The sequence below is a fragment of the Armigeres subalbatus genome, chromosome 2 (genome assembly GCF_024139115.2).
Source record: "Armigeres subalbatus isolate Guangzhou_Male chromosome 2, GZ_Asu_2, whole genome shotgun sequence".
Taxonomy (NCBI): domain Eukaryota; kingdom Metazoa; phylum Arthropoda; class Insecta; order Diptera; family Culicidae; genus Armigeres; species Armigeres subalbatus.
The window spans coordinates 92,630,586-92,646,632 of NC_085140.1; the positions used below are offsets into that span (position 1 = coordinate 92,630,586).

The 16,047-nt window shown below is 41.8% G+C and overlaps 1 protein-coding gene across 1 annotated transcript in view; it reads left to right on the forward strand.

Moving 5' to 3' along the window:
- Positions 1–16,047, forward strand: part of LOC134209981 (uncharacterized) — a 209,805-nt gene that overhangs the window by 174,696 nt on the left and 19,062 nt on the right. The window contains exon 5 of the mRNA XM_062686000.1: positions 12,028–12,157. Coding sequence (XP_062541984.1) covers positions 12,028–12,157 — 130 coding nt within the window. The remainder of the gene's footprint in view (positions 1–12,027; positions 12,158–16,047) is intronic.

Sequence of the window (16,047 nt, forward strand, 5' to 3'; positions counted from 1 at the left end):
ACCTACAGTTTCCCCTCGGAAAACCAGTAGAAAGGAACATTAAAGTTTCAGCACCAAAACCAATATCTCGACGGCTTTTTTTTTCGTGATTTTTGATCAGAAAGCGAAGTATGAGTATAAATTGGACCATTAGTGGATCTGACCGCTTCCAGGACTTACGGATTGCCCCCGGGGAACTGTGGAAGGGGACATTTTAGTTTTAGCACAAAAACCAATCATTGGACGGTTTTTTTTTTCATGGATTTCAATCAGAATGTGAAGTATGAACAAGTAATGGACCATTGACGGCTCTGACCGTTTTCTAGACCTACGGATAGCTAACGGGGAACCTGCCTACTTCATACTTCGCTTCCTGATCCAAAGTCATGAAAACAGAGCCGTTGTATGACTAGTTTTGGTGCTAAAACTAAAATGTCCCCTTCCACAGGTTTCCTGGGCCAATCTGTAGGTCCAGAAAGCGGCCAGAGCCCTCAATGGACCCTTTCATATTCATTTCTCGATTTCTAATCGAAACCACTCGAAAAGAGCCGTCGAATGACTGGTTATGATTCTTAAGATAAAATGTCCCCTTACACAGATTCTCCAGGAGTAATCCGTGGGTCTTGGAAGCGGTCAAAGCCGTCAATGGGCCATTTTATATTCATACTTCGCTTCCTGATCAAAAATTGAATGACTGGTTTTAGTGCTAAAACTAAAATGTCCTCATTCACAGAATCCTCGAAGGCAATCAGTAGGTCCTGGAAGCGGTCAAAGCCGTCAATGGTCATTTTCAATTCATATTTCGCTTCCTGGTCGAAATCCATGAAAAAAGAGCCTTCGAATGACTGGGTTTGATGCTAAAACTAAAATGTCCCCTTCAACAGGTTCCCCGGGGTCCAATTCGTAGGTGGAAGAGGTCAGCGCCGACAATGGACCATTTTATATTCATACTTTGCTTTCTGATCGAAAACCATGAAAAAAGAGCCGTCGAATGACTGGTTTTGGTGCTAAAAATTAAATGCTTCCACAGGTTCCTCGGAGGCAACCAGTAGGTCCTGGAAGCAATCAGAGCCGTCAATGGACCACTTTATATTCATACTTCGCTTCCTGATCGATAACCATGAAAAAAGAGCCGTCGAATGACTGGTTTTGGTGGTAAAACTAAAATGTCCCCTTCCACAGGTTCCCCGGGGCCAATCCGTAGGTTCTGGAAGCGGTCAGAACCGTAAATTGACCATTTTATATTCATACTTCGCTTCCTGATCGAAAACCATGAAAAAAAGAGCCGTCAAACGACTGTTTTTTGGTAAAACTAAAATGTTCCCTTCCACAGGTTCCCCGGGGCCAATCCGTAGATCCTGGAAGCGGTCAGAGCCGTCAATGGATCATTTTCTATTCATACTTCGCTTCCTGATCGAAAACCATGAAAAAAGAGCCGTCGAATGACTGATTTTGGTGGTAAAACTAAAATGTCCCCTTCCACAGGTTCCCCGGGGACATCCCAGCGACTCCAGGATTCGTTTATTCAATTGTTTTTCCATTCTGGACACATAAGAGGCCTTCTAGAATGAAATCATAGTGGACGATCTATCAAAAAGCGAGATTCAAATGAAGTTGTGGCCTGACCCCTTTGATAAGTATCGATCGGAACCGATTTTAAAGAAATGGCCATATCTATCTCACTTGATTCTGGTCCGATTCCAAATCTCAATATATGGTTCCAATCAGCAAGAGCCCTACTTCATTTGTGGTTACTAATATTATTCAATTTTTAACTACAACTTCTCCTAATATCCACCTCAAATTTACGGTTTTGAACCTACCTCCGAAAAACCCGGAATATCTCCGGAATCTGGTGGCCATAGTCGGTTCCATGGACATACCGTCAAACTGCATTAATTTTCTAGTTCAGGCATGCCTGAATTGTCAAAATCGGATGATAACTAAGGTAGTTACAACACATCTAATTTTACCTAAAATTTGCCTATCCTAATTATTTTGTCCATCCCCTGTATATAGATTCCGTTAACTTTGGCGATCACGAAGCCTTCAGCTGCGCGATACACAATTTCTTGGTATGGGTATCTTCCTACCGTACATATAGCGGCGGTTCCTGCTTCATCCGCTACCCAATTACCGTTTCCTTGTGGGATCCGGTATGGATCAGAGATGATTGCAACATCGCATTTCGAATCCCTCGCAGATTGCCACAGCAGGTGCTGCGCAGTATCACAGTGGTTGAGGTTAATTTGTATTACCTCCACTGTAATTTACTTGACATCGCCTGTTTGAACGCTGGACATTTTTGACCACCAGTAACATGGTCTCTGCGTCCATCGCTTCTACAGATCTGGCATTTCGGTGGCTTTTTGCAACTTTGTGCCTTATGACCTTCTTCACCGCATCTTCTACAAAGTTTTGACCTATCAGGGCCCTTGCAGTTCCGTGCCAGGTGGCCAAACTCTTGGCACCTGAAGCACACCTCTGGTTGCTGAGAGAGGCTCAACGAACACACCGACCAACCGACTTTTATTCTGCCGATTCGCAGTGCTTTGTCAGCAGCATCTGCCGGAAGCTTTATAGTAGCGATCTGCGTACGTGATGAACCCCTTTTTATTCCGTTTTGTTATATCAACATCGCCAATTCAACTCGAATTGCTCTTTCATTGCGGTAGTTACTTCGTTTGCGTGGTAATCTCGTCCAGGTCCACGTATTGGAGGATGGCTTCAGGCGTCATAGCTCTCACCTGCGCCCTATCACCCACAACCTTCTCCGTTAGCTCCTTGTATGATGGGCTCTTGTTCTTGGAGTCCTTTTTCAGCTCAAAGATCATGTCGCCCGCCCGTGTGCGCCTGATTCTCTGTACATCTGCGCCAAAGTACTTCAATTCCGGAGCTGTCCTTATTGTTCGCAGGACCTCCAAATACCCTTCCTCGCTAGTCTTCACCACCAGTGCTTCGCCCTTCTTCTTCACGCTTCTTTTGGTGATTTTTTGCCGCTCATCTATTTTGCTGCGGCTCTTTTTCGTCTTCTTTTGGACCACCTGCCAGGGGGTCCCTAAGTTGCCGTCACTGGCTTGGTCCGGCTGTGCGGCAACCATTTGTTTGCCTAGAGCTTCCCTTTGTTTTTTGGAGCCTCCTGGTCGCTCGTCTCCTGGCGAGGATCTGTTCCTCCTAGGCACAGAGACCGGTGTGTCTTCCGGCCGCCCCAGCTTCCTTTCTCCATTATTGCCAAGTCCTCCAGGGACCAATCCAGGTGTTTCCTGTAATGGCACCGCTGATAAAAGGGCGTTTTTGGCTGTAGCTAGTTCGCTCTCGGCATTTTCTGCTCTCTGCGTCAGATTATTCCAATCTGTCATTGCTGACCCGAGGGCTTTTCGGATCTTCAACACCAGCTCCTTGATGTCCATGTGCACGTTGTGTTTCTTATCGACGAACTCGTGGAGCTCTTCTGCCCATTTCTTTGCGATAAGAACCTTCGGCTGTTGTTGGGCTATGTTCCACCCGTGGCTCGTGGGCAACTGCTGTTGCGATTTATCGCGTTGTTGCTTCTGCTCCTTTATCTGCTGCTGCTCGCTTTTATGGTCTTGGCTGCTCACTTGAGTGGTTTTTCGCTGTAGTACCTCTCGATGCTGTTCTTCTTCTTCTTGGGTTTGCAGAGGCGGAGACCTCGTCAGCCCGCTTTTGGCGAACGGATTCGCCCCACTTGCTCCTTCGTTGCTTTCTGGAATTTTATTCATGATAAAAGGGTCCCCCCTCCGGGCCGTTATCTCCACCTGCTGTAGGTAGTCGCCTGTTGTGATCCCATGGGTCCCTATGTAAACAGTGAGGTCCATGCAAGGGTTGACTCCGGTGCCTTATAGCACCGTGTTCAGAGCCGGATCGGCGTAAATCAGGAATGCTACATCTAAACCTACTGCCCACCGATATTGGTGGCAGATTTTGAGCGTTACCGGAGGCCTGCCAGGTTGTTTATCGGGACGGAGGCAGTCGAACTATTAGCCTGCTTGCCATTTCAAAAAGATGTCACTCGTTTTTACTCAGGAAACAGAATAGCTCGACCGTCAGCTCATAGACACCTAATCCTATCCATAAATCAAAATTCATCCGATGACGTTTGCTGTTGACCAGTATACCATAATCAGGATCTTACTGGTATCAATTCTGATGTGCCGGTTGGCACTCCTGCTGGGCTTGTGTGCTTTGAGCGGCGCACGGTCGCTTTGATAAAGCCTGCTTACGGACACATGCAGCTTTTTATAGAGGTTTAACAGAGCCCACTGTCCCCACCACGTCCTAGGCAGGCTCCCTAACTCACAGAGGCCGTGGGGAGGGGTCGTCAAGCCCTTGGACATAGTCCCTGCTGCCCGTAATGATGATGTGTGTTTTTTTCTTCCTAAGCAATGGAGGGGGAATCTGCTCAACAGACATTCTGGGTTGTCCAGGAAGTGCGGGGTTAGGGGCCACCTCCAACAGCAAACGAAGGAGGCAGGACTACATCCCCGACCCGCTAAACCGTTTCCATTGCCGCCAAACCCATCGTCCCTTCGGTACAACCAAAAAGTAATGCTTCAAAGGGGGGCCTAGCTTCAAAACTAGCCATTCCTCGAGTCCACGCGCCACCTCCTGTGTAGCTCCGAGACGATTTGGACGATAGCCGATAAAACGGCGTTCCAGCCAACTTCATCTTTACACATCCTCCGGACTAGGTTGTGGCAAGCATGTGGTCACGCATTGTGCGAAAACGTGGGCACACGAACAACACGTGTTCCGCCGTTTCCTCTAAACCTGCGCACACCGGACACTCGGGCGAGGCCTTACCTGCACTGTGATTTTGCAGCATGCTTAAACGCCGGGCACTTCGAACCCCCCATGGGGTGCTTGCTGTTCACAGCTTTGCTGGAACAAATCAAACAATTGGGAGGGTTCGTGCAGCATTGTGCCTTATGTCCCTCCAATCCGCAGCGTCGGCAGAGCTTGCTTCTGTCAAGGCCTTTGCAGTCCCATTGCTTGTGCCCCGGTTCCAGGCACTTGAAGCAAACTTCGGGTTGCTCGTATATGCCCACAGGGCACACCGACCATCCCACCTTGACGCTCCCTAACTTGACTACCTTGGAGGCGTCCGCTGCAGATAGCCGAACCAATGCTACCTGCGTCCCTGCCGGACCTTTCCGTAGCCGAACGGCTGTGGTGGGCGTCTCCACTTCACACTGTCGCCACAGTGCCGTGACGAGCTCTTCGACTTCGGTGATCTCGTTCAGGTATTTAACCCTTAGATTCACCTACGTCGTGAGTGCCCTCACCTTGACCGTCTCGCCTAGGACTTCCTCCGCCAACTTCTAGTAGGCGGCGCCCTATTGCGAGACGCCCCGCTTCAGCTCGTGGATCATCTCGCCCGTCCGGGTAGGGGAATTATGGGTAAAACCGACACTGCGGGTAAAACCGACACCACTACAAATCTCTGATTTCAGGTGATTATCGGACAGAATTTCGACACACTTTGAAAAAACGTTTGATTTCTTGTCGTTTTGAAAAGAGTCATAATAAACAGACAATTAGCATTGATCACCATTGAGGAGATGAGTTATGTAAAATTTTGTCATCGATGTATAAGCTTTTTCGACAATAATTTGTTGATTTTCAGTATTTAATTCATCTCTGATCTATATTTGAACATCATTTTGTGTATGCTGTGGAAAAATAGTTACATTTTTTAATTATAAACATCCACATGTATCTCATTATTATGTTATCAGTTGGGGTAAATTCGACACTTGCCATCGAATCACGAAATACCTTTGTTTTATAAATAATATAATATAAATAATATAATTCAAGTATCAGAAAACGAAGCGCCGGGAAATATAACTTAATCATAGTCATTTTCATTTCTTGTCATAACTGCACCATACGTATTAATTTAAAATCGCCGTTTTAAACAACTTTTCAAAATAAGTCAAATTTAAATGTAGGTCAATATTTACAGTAGTTAGTAAATTTGTTACTAACATTCTTATACTCTATATATTTTTCACCCGACCCACTAAAGAAACTAAATAAAATATGATATGTGGTGATGATTTTAAATATATAAAATTTTGTTCAACCATCGTTTATGAGTGACCCCTAAACATGAATTTCATACACAAATATCAAAATGAATGTTGTTAAATATTTTCAATTATGTTGTAACATCCTTCAGGATTGTTCTGATATTCGAGTCCATAACGACTTGATGTGTCGGTTTTACGGCTGAGAGCTCTCAGTCTGCCGTAACCCCTTACCACCGTCTTTCCTGGGTGGACGGACCTTTCCAGGTCCTTCCTCTCCCGGTTTTGGAGGTACCAGGCCAGGGTTCAGCTCCCCAGCCCCACTACCCTTGTTTTGGAGCGGCCCCCAGGGAGCTCATCCTCTGGAGACTGTCTCCTCCGTTTTTGTGTCTGCTCCGTTGGAGCAGTCACCCCCGACGTGCCCGCCTGGGTTATTATTCCCCGTCCGATTTAGGAAATTTTCGGGTTGGAAATTCTTTGGACTTCCCTGGGCATGACAGCCTCATGATTTACAAATACAAAAATGGTAACTTGACTTAGAAACTTCGCAGTAAATAACTGTGGAAAAGCTTAATGAACATTAAGCTGCAAGGCGGCAATTGCCCAGCCAGGAGATATAATGCCAATGAAGAAGAATATACAGTTCTGAAGTAGATGTAAATTACATACCCGTCCAAAATATCCATAAATTTAAATTAATTTAGTTACCCCAACCAGTATTTCCTTCCACAAAACGATAATTTTCCAGGAATCGTAATACAAAAATAACAAAATCGTTCGCCAAATGTGTCATAAACGAATTGGATCGATCCCAACAATAAATCAATCGTCAATTTTATTTTATTACAGTCGGTCGAATCAGTCGAAGATTAACAATGAAAAACCATTTTCCTCACCAGTCACATTTCATCGCATGTTCAATCCGCAAAGTTTCAAACCATACCTATATTTTATTGCGGAAATATATTCTATTGTTATCGAATTAACAGTCAAAACAACATCGGTGAGTCAGACCTGCCAGTCAGCCCCGTATACAAACCGTGCACATTTACCGTATTTGTGTTACTCGTATGCGCTGACAAGCTGTTTCGCGCACCCACTACACTGCCATTATTGCCTATACACCATGTTGACTGGCGAAAGCTGAGACGGGAAAAGTAAATAAATCAATTTTCCCGGAGTGAAATTCTGTACTGCCCTGCTGGTCGGATGCACCGTTTTAGGAATTCCTTCATTACTGTTGTTGGGAAATCGTTTGAACGCATTATCCCGCATTGCTTGCATACGGTAGCCGATCTTTTGAGCGAAATTAAATATCGCATTACCGTGCGTATTTTTCCATGTCTCGTGACCTCTATCGCCGACTAATGAAGGTTCTTTTCCGCAAAGATTTGCGTCTGGATTTTTTAAGCAACAAGCCAACGATACCGGGTAAGGAGGGAGAGAGCAAATGGAAATTGATACTTACTATATTTCCGTAAAGACTTTCGGATTGCAAGTGGAAAAACAATTTAAATGAGCATTCTGCCAGCATATGGCAGCGTAACGTTCTTATACCATGCTTTCAAGTGGAAATCAAAGTGGGTGGAGCTGCGTAATTCATTCGAATGCCTTGATAGGTTTGAGAGAAATCTCCTGAGAAAAAAAAAACATCATTTCAATGGATGCGCATGGTTGCTTATCTGCAGAGAAGTGTTCGATTTATTGCCGAATAAATCGACTATGACTATCTTACGCAAATGGTATGGAGAATGTCTACAGCTGTTGACATTTCTGATCATCGGGATGGCATGTCATTCCACCTCGATTACGACCTAAGCTGTTGTCTATTCCGGTCTCTAACGATACGCATTGTAGCAGCTCACCTGTTGCCGGGTTGTGCTTTTATTCACCTGTTACAGATGGAATGCAAATGAATGTTCCTCCGCTTTTACTGGTGGCAATTTGTCCATCATTCCGAGGGCATAATGTTCATTAGTTCTATTGTGGCCCGCACTATTCTGACAAAGCAGGACCAAATGTCTTGCTTGTTAGTGAGAAACTGGCGAAAACCGGATCGTGGTTGATGAGGTTAAAGATACAGATCATAAACCTTTCAAGGTAGACATTCGGTTTATTTCCGTGTATAAAAATATTTTACTCAATGAAGAAGAAGTTCACCAAAATGTGATAATAAGAAATAACTTACAATGATATGGAAATGCCAATATCATCTACCAAACTTGATGAACTTGAAAGATGTACATGTTCATGATAGAATTAGAGATAGATAGAAGTATAGTATAGTATGGAAGCTGATATCTCTCTACTGGCAAAAGGAAGGTGGTTTGATTAGCTCATATCTCTCAATTTCTAATATGACATCAGCATCTAGTCGAATAGGATTTATTAAAAAATGACTCTTGACTGATTTTACCTTATTTTTATGCTTAAAAATTTCTTTACTGTGTGATTTGAATTATTGAGATCAAAGTTTTGCAAATTTCTTTTGAATCATTCCAAAAATGAGCATAAGTCTGCATCTTTTTTATTTTTTCTTTTATGGGTATCCAACTGGAGCTACCTAGACTGGGCCCGAATTGAAGTTTTGCTTCAGCTAGGACCAATACTTGAAAGGACTGGTCTATATGGACCACTTGAACACTATTTGTTTAAGTATTGTAGTAGCCAACAGAATCTCAAAATTTCTGTTTTTGTATACACTTTCCTTTTTCCAGACAAATAATAGAAGCTCTAAGCCCACAATAAAAGTTTTCTGAAGCGTTAAAATATGTAGTGTTTGTAAAAATTTCAACGAAAGTTAGACTTAGAGTTTCTTGAAACCAACATTCCATATCGTCAAATGAGGTAACTTGCAATACTTTCCTTGATCCCATTCAGATTTTTTTTGGGTATCTGTATGTAATAGCAAGTTATGACGTTCAGAATAGAATATATATAATTCCGTATCGTTTTCAAGATACATGCTTAAACAGTTCTAAGTTAATTTCTGCATAAAAATTAGGGCTGAGAATCGTGCCTCGCCTAACTCAGACGGGAAGTACTCAAAGCTCAAGACATCCACATTTTGAAAGAATAAGTATTAAGGTAAGTATAAGTATTAGTCTTAACGCACGCGACACGACAATCGTGACGGGATTATACAACTTGGCGACTACAATTCTGTCGCCGTTGGTATGGATCCGTAAATGGTACATTGCCTGCAGCGACCCAACGAAAAAATCGCGGCGTCTAGTTAATCACTTAGTTCTGGGGGAGACTTTAATGAACAAAACTGCGTATTAAAAGTGGTATAAATTGAACAACAAAACTTCAAAAAATGTAATAAACTCTCCTGGGGATGTTTTGGCTTTATCAGCTCGCATTTTAAGTATTTTTTTGTACGGTGGAAGCGCAATAGTGAACTTTGGAACTGAATGTGAATCAAAAGTAAACCAATAGGTTCGGTTAGGAACAAATTTAAGTACCTTCAATCTGAACTTTTGGTTGCTTGTTTGACTACCCGTATGGGGTAACTTGCAACAGTGAAAATTTCACATTTTCGAACGGGAGCGGGTCATTTGGTATAACGCTATTTGGCATAAGGTCATTTGGCATAAGGACCATTTGACATAAAGGTCATTTGGCATAATTGAGAACAGCGTCAAAAATTAAGGCCATTTGGCATATTTTTTGTGTTCATAAAATTAGTTAAAAGACTAAGTGGTGCTGAATAAACACGGAATGGTAAATATAACAGAGCTCAATAATAAAATTAAAAGGACATAATCCTTTCGAAGAAAGCATGCATTAACCGAGTATGAAGCAATGACTAATGTTATCTCTCCATTGGAAATAAAGCATCTATCGGGATGCGTTTGCCCGGGTTGAGGCAATGGTGTATGTGATCCCTTCTTTAAAAGTATGCGCTTGTTCGAATTAAGGCAATGGTGGATGTGATGCTTTCTTAAAAAATAAGCGCTTGCTGAAGGCGTTTGCTCGACATAAGGTGATGGTGGATGTGATCCCTTCTTTAGAAGTAGGTTCTCGCCCGGATTAAGGCAATGGTGGATGTGATCTTTTCTTCAAAAGAAGGCATTTGCCCGGCATAAGGCGATGGTGTATGAAAATGCGCACTTGCCCGGATTAAGGCAATGATGAATAAGATCCCTTCTTTAATAATAGGCGTTTGCCCGGACTAAAGCAATGGTGGATGTAATGCCTTCTTTAGTAGTAGACGCTTGTCTGGATTGAAACGATGGTGGATGTGATTCCTTCTTTAAAGTAGGCGTTTTCTCGGATTACGGCTATATTACGACATTGGTGGATTTGATTCCTTCTGCAAAAGTAAAAGTGATTCCTTTTATATAAATAGAAGTTTGTCCAGAATACGGCAATGGTAGATGTGATTCGTCCTTTGGATGTAGGCGTTTCCCTTGAATAAGATGGTGAATTTAATCCCGGGTGTTGGTCCGAGGTAAGGCAATGGTGGATGTGATTCCTTTTTGAAAGTAGACGTTTTCCCGGATTGAGACAATCTTGGGTTTGATAGATTCTTTAAAAGAAGGTGTTTGTCCGAGATCAAGGAAGGGGAATTAAGATTCTTTTTTTGAGTGTAGCCGTTTCCTGGACTAAGTCAATGACGAATGAGATCCCTTTCCCGGAAGTAGTTCTGCCGTTTCGTTAGTCCGTCCTTCCGAAAAAGGCTATCACCAGTATAAATAAATCAAAACATATCCTTGATCTACTCTAACTATGTGGAAAAATACATAAAACCATTTCTCTTCAACAGTTCCAAGTTATGCCAAATGTCCGTTATTAAAAATGATCGTTTAAAATTATACCAAATGTTCGTTTTCCAAAGGACCGTTATGCCAAATGGCCTTTATGCCAAATGATCTTATGCCAAATTGCGTTATGCCAAATGACTTTATGCCAAATGACCCAGACCCCCGGTCAGAAAAGTGTATTGCGGCGTCAAACTGTTTATTACCTGTTTAGTTGTAAGCTAAAAATAAAACAAGATTTGTAATTTTTCGTCTTAAGCCCCGTGCAATCCTTTTTGCAATCATTCCACAGCGATGTTACAATGGATCTTCGGTTCAAGCTATCAGCTGCATTTATTCGTTTCTTATGCATCTACTAATACAGTACACAAACTTTCAATCAGTGTTGTTCAGTTGAATCAGGTTTTGTTATACTCAACGAGGTAAGGTCAATAATGGTGGATGTGATTCCTTTTTGAAAGTAGACGTTTTCCCGGATTGAGACAATCTTGGATTTGATCCATTCTTTAAAAGAGATGTTTGTTCGGAATCAAGGAAGGGGAATTAAGATTTTTTTTATGTAGCCGTTCCTGGACTTAGTCAATGACGAATGACATCCCTTTCCCGTAAGTAGTTCTGCCGTTTCGCTAGTCCGTCCTTCCGAAAAATGTCTATCATCAGTATAAATATATCAGAACATATCTTTGATCTACTCTAACTATGTGAAAAAATACATAAAATAACCATTTCTCTTCAATAGTTCCAAATTATGCCAAATGTCCGTTATTTCAAATGACCGTTTAAAATTATGCCAAATGTCCGTTTTTCCAAAGGACCGTTATGCCAAATGGCCTTTATGCCAAATGATCTTATACCAAATTGCGTTAAGCCAAATGACTTTATGCCAAATGACCCAGACCCCCGGTCAGAAAAGTGTATTGCGACGTCAAACTGTTCATTACCTGTTTAGATGTAAGTTAAATAAATTAATAAATAAAACAAGATTTGCAATTTTTCGTATTAAGGTGATTATACAATCAAGCCATGTGGTGAATTTCAAATTCGCCACACGGTTTTCTACTCCTATTAAATGTTGGGAAGTTTCAATGGTTCTTCGGTTCAAGCTATCAGCTGCATTTATTCGTTTCTTATGCATCTACTAATACAGTACACAAACTTTCAATCAGTGTTGTTCAGTTGAATCAGTTTTTAATATACTCAACGACGATTTTGTCTTACTCCTTTCATTTCAGACGGCCATATCATACATCTGCTCGACAAACCTGACAAACTTTTTGGAACTGTTCCTCCAGCTGCCGGGCATCGACGTGAACAAACCAGACAACGAAGGCAACACACCGCTCCATTTCGCTGCACAAGCTGGTAAGTGCCATGCCATTGCACGTATGGATTGATTTTGTAGTACACTAGGAATGTTCGAGCATTCTCAGTATACAATATTCAGAGATTCAAATTTCAAACGATCAATTACGGCGCCGATCACGTTCTTGCAGTCAGTTAGAAAGAGGAAAACAATGTTAGTACGTGGCTTTTGCTATTTGAAGACCGTATTTTCTTCTGCGTCTTCGAGCTCTCCAGTAGCCTTGCGAGCAAAGGCGTAGGATTGCCAATCCGGAGATGGCGAGTTCGATTCTCGGTCTGGTCTAGGATGTTTTCGGGTTGGAAACCTTCTCGACACCCTGGGCATAGTGTATCCTTTGTACTTGCCACACAAGATAACATATTCATGCCGGGCACAGACAAGCTTTCAACTAATAACTGAGGAAATGCTAATAGAATACAAAAAGCAGGCCAAGTTCCAGTTGGAATATAAGGCAATTGAAGAAGAAGAAGAAGATTTACTTCTGCGTCGCCACGAAAATCACAGGAAGAATTATCAGTTAGTTGGACGGCATCGTTGGATCTGGATCAACTCTGATAAGTGATGCGAGCATGTGAATTTTGTACACAATGATTTTAACGAACTATTATTTGGCCATACAAAGCAGAACAAACATACTACCTACATATGATTTACTTTTCGATCGCACAAAGCACAAGAATAACGGATCGCACAATGCACAAACCCGGATCTCGCAAATACTTTGCGTCTTAATACGAACGTATCCTATCTTGCAAATCTGTCTTTCGACCGAACCCTTTGGCCGAAAATGCCGTTTGACAGAAAGGAACATTTGGGTGAAATGGATAATTGGGTGGGGCCTCCTTAGCCGTGCGGTAAGACGCGCGGCTACAAAGCAAGACCATGCTGAGGGTGGCTGGGTTCGATTCCCGGTGCCGGTCTAGGCAATTTTCGGATTGGAAATTGTCTCGACTTCCCTGGGCATAAAAGTATCATCGTGCTAGCCTCATGATATATGAATGCAAAATGGTAACTTGGCTTAGAAACCTCGCAGTTAATAACTGTAGAAGTGCTTAATGAACACTAAGCTGCGAGGCGGCTCTATCCCAGTGTGGGGATGTAATGCCAAGAAGAAGAAGAAGAAGAAGAAGGATAATCGGGTTCGGATCCAATGGTTTTTTTTTTTTTTGTGTCTTTATTAAAGAGACTTTCAGCCCGAGGCTGGCTCGTCTCCGAAACTGGATCCAATGGTCATTTTGTCGGAAAAGTCGTTTCTCCGAATAGGTCTTTTGGCCGAATGGTTGTTTGGCAGAAAAAAACCTGTTCGGATCAAATGGCTCTTTCTGCCAAAAGACCATTTCTACCAAACGGGATTTTTGGCCAAATGATCTATTCGGTCAAACGACATTTTCGGCCAAACGATCATTAAGGCCAAATGCATTTTTCAGCCAAATGACCAGTTAGAGCAAACAATTCTTTCGGACAAATTACCAGTTTAGCTGAATTTTTCTTTCGGCTGTATGGCGCTGGCTAAATGACATTTTTGATCTAAGGGGCCATTCACAAAGTACGTCACACTTTTGGGATGGGGGGTTCCGAACAGCGATGATTTATACTAAAAAATCTTGAGGTTCAATACAAAAAGTGTGACGAAGGGGGAGGGAGGGTTGAAAATCGTCAATTTTTGCGTGACGTATTCTATGGATCATCGTTCCGGACAAATGAAAAATTCAGCTTCAAATTCAATTGAAATTCGGCTAGATGACTTTCGGCTTATCGTGTTATTCGATTATGTGGCATTCGAACGAAGGGCTTTTTGTCGAATGACTTTTGGGCGGAGGCTGCAAGGTCGGAAGGTGTTTGGACGAATTGATCGTATGGCCGAAATCGTTCAGCTGAAATTGACAGTCCGACAAGTCCGAAATGTCGGTCGGTCGAACTTGGTCATTTAGTATAAAAGTCGTTTGGCCAAATAGGCCATCTGACCGAAAATGCCGATCGTCCATCCGAACGGCATTTTCAACCACATTATGTATTCGGTCATACGACCATTTCGACCAAACGACCTGTTGGGCAAACGCTTGGGCCAAATTAAATTTTCAGCCAAACTGTTTTCCATCTGATAAACATCCCACTCAAACGTTCATTTCGGCCAAACGTGCTGTCTGGCCAAATGACTTCTAGTCGTATTTTTTTCGACCTGACGACCCTTCCCTCTTTTGATAATTTGCCGTGGAATCACCTAAGAATTTATTATGCACTATACACAGAAATTGCTTTTAAATTTTCCGTTTAAATATCGGAAAGTTTTCCGGGAAATTAAAAAAATACGTAGAAATTCTGAAGAATTTTAGCGGATTTTTTTTTAATTGCGTGCAAGTTCTGAATAACTTTCTATGGAAATTTCGAACCCTTTTTTTAATTCAAAACTCCAGAGAATTTGCCTTGAAAACTCTTCAAAGATTGTTGCGGATATTTTGAAGAATTTTCTGTGTAAATTTCTGTATAATACTCTACATAAATTCCGAAGAACTTTCCGTGGACATTCTGAACAATTTTCTGTAGAAATTTGAAACAATTTCCCGTAAAAAATCTGAATAATTTCTCATGTGAATTCCGAGGTATTTTCCACGGACAATTTTAATTTGATATTCAAACGAGCTTCCGTTGGTAATTCCAAAAACTTTCTCGTGAAAACTTCAAAGTAGTTGCCGTGGAAAATCCGAAAATAATTTTAAAAAAACCTTTTTGATAAATTTACAGATTTTTTTGTGGAAATTCATCACATTTTTCCGGCACATTTATTTTATCCTGAATGTCTTAAATATGTTCCGAAAAAAACAGAAAAATATCTTCAAGAAACGAACGCAATAAGAAAACGCCACGCCGATTCATGCTGCCGCCGCCGCCGGCTGAAATGGCTTTTGCATGACGCCGAAAACGCCGCCACCGACGATTTTCGAACCGGCGCACAATGGCGGAAGCCCGAACAAAACCTCAAAATAGTTTTCGTTCGTTTCGCAAATCTTGTATTTTTTTAATTCCACACATATATTAAATGAACTGGTTCAAAAATTTGATGATTGTAGCTTGTAAATTTAATTTTTGGTGGCTTGTTGAAGTTGATGATGTAAATCATCTCCAGAACAAATGTGTATGACAAAAGATAATTTTACTAAACTCTTTTCGGGAATGATTCGGAACGATTTTTTGACTACTTTCCGGTGGTTGGTGTGGTGATTTGCTCATAGTTGCTCTAAAGCTGGAAATTGACTGTTTCAATGTTAGAATGAGGACGCTGTTACTCATTGGTGAAAAATTCGAGCAACATATTAGGTTTTGTCCGGCATTTGTATAAGGGCCCGCCACTGTGCGGTGCACATCTCTATGGAAGAAAACAATGTGAAAATATATCTCCCAAGGGTGTTATTTACTGAATCATCAAATTAAAGTACCTTTATTATCATATGGTAGTCACCCTACTGTGAAACTATATTCATTAATATGCATGATAATGTATGTACTAAAAAGCTGACGAGCTATAATTAAATATTTGTGAACCATTCTACGTCACGTGACTTGCTTCCGATATATCCGGTGACCTTTCGCACATATTGTCGCACCTAGAACGGTCCTATCGCAAAATTAAAACAAAACAATCCTCATTCGTCAACCGACGCGATCACATGGCGTCGTCGTTGTTTGATGATGAGCGCTGAATATTTGATGAGTTGGTACAGTCCTGCCGCAACCACAGATCACAAACAATTATTACTCACTTTAGTGAAGATAGTGCCATCACGGTAAATAAGTAAATAAAAAATATTTGATTTATAAACCTTCCATCAATATGACAGAAACGCTATAAAAGTTTAAGTTGCAATTCAAAATACACCACAAACACGTGCTA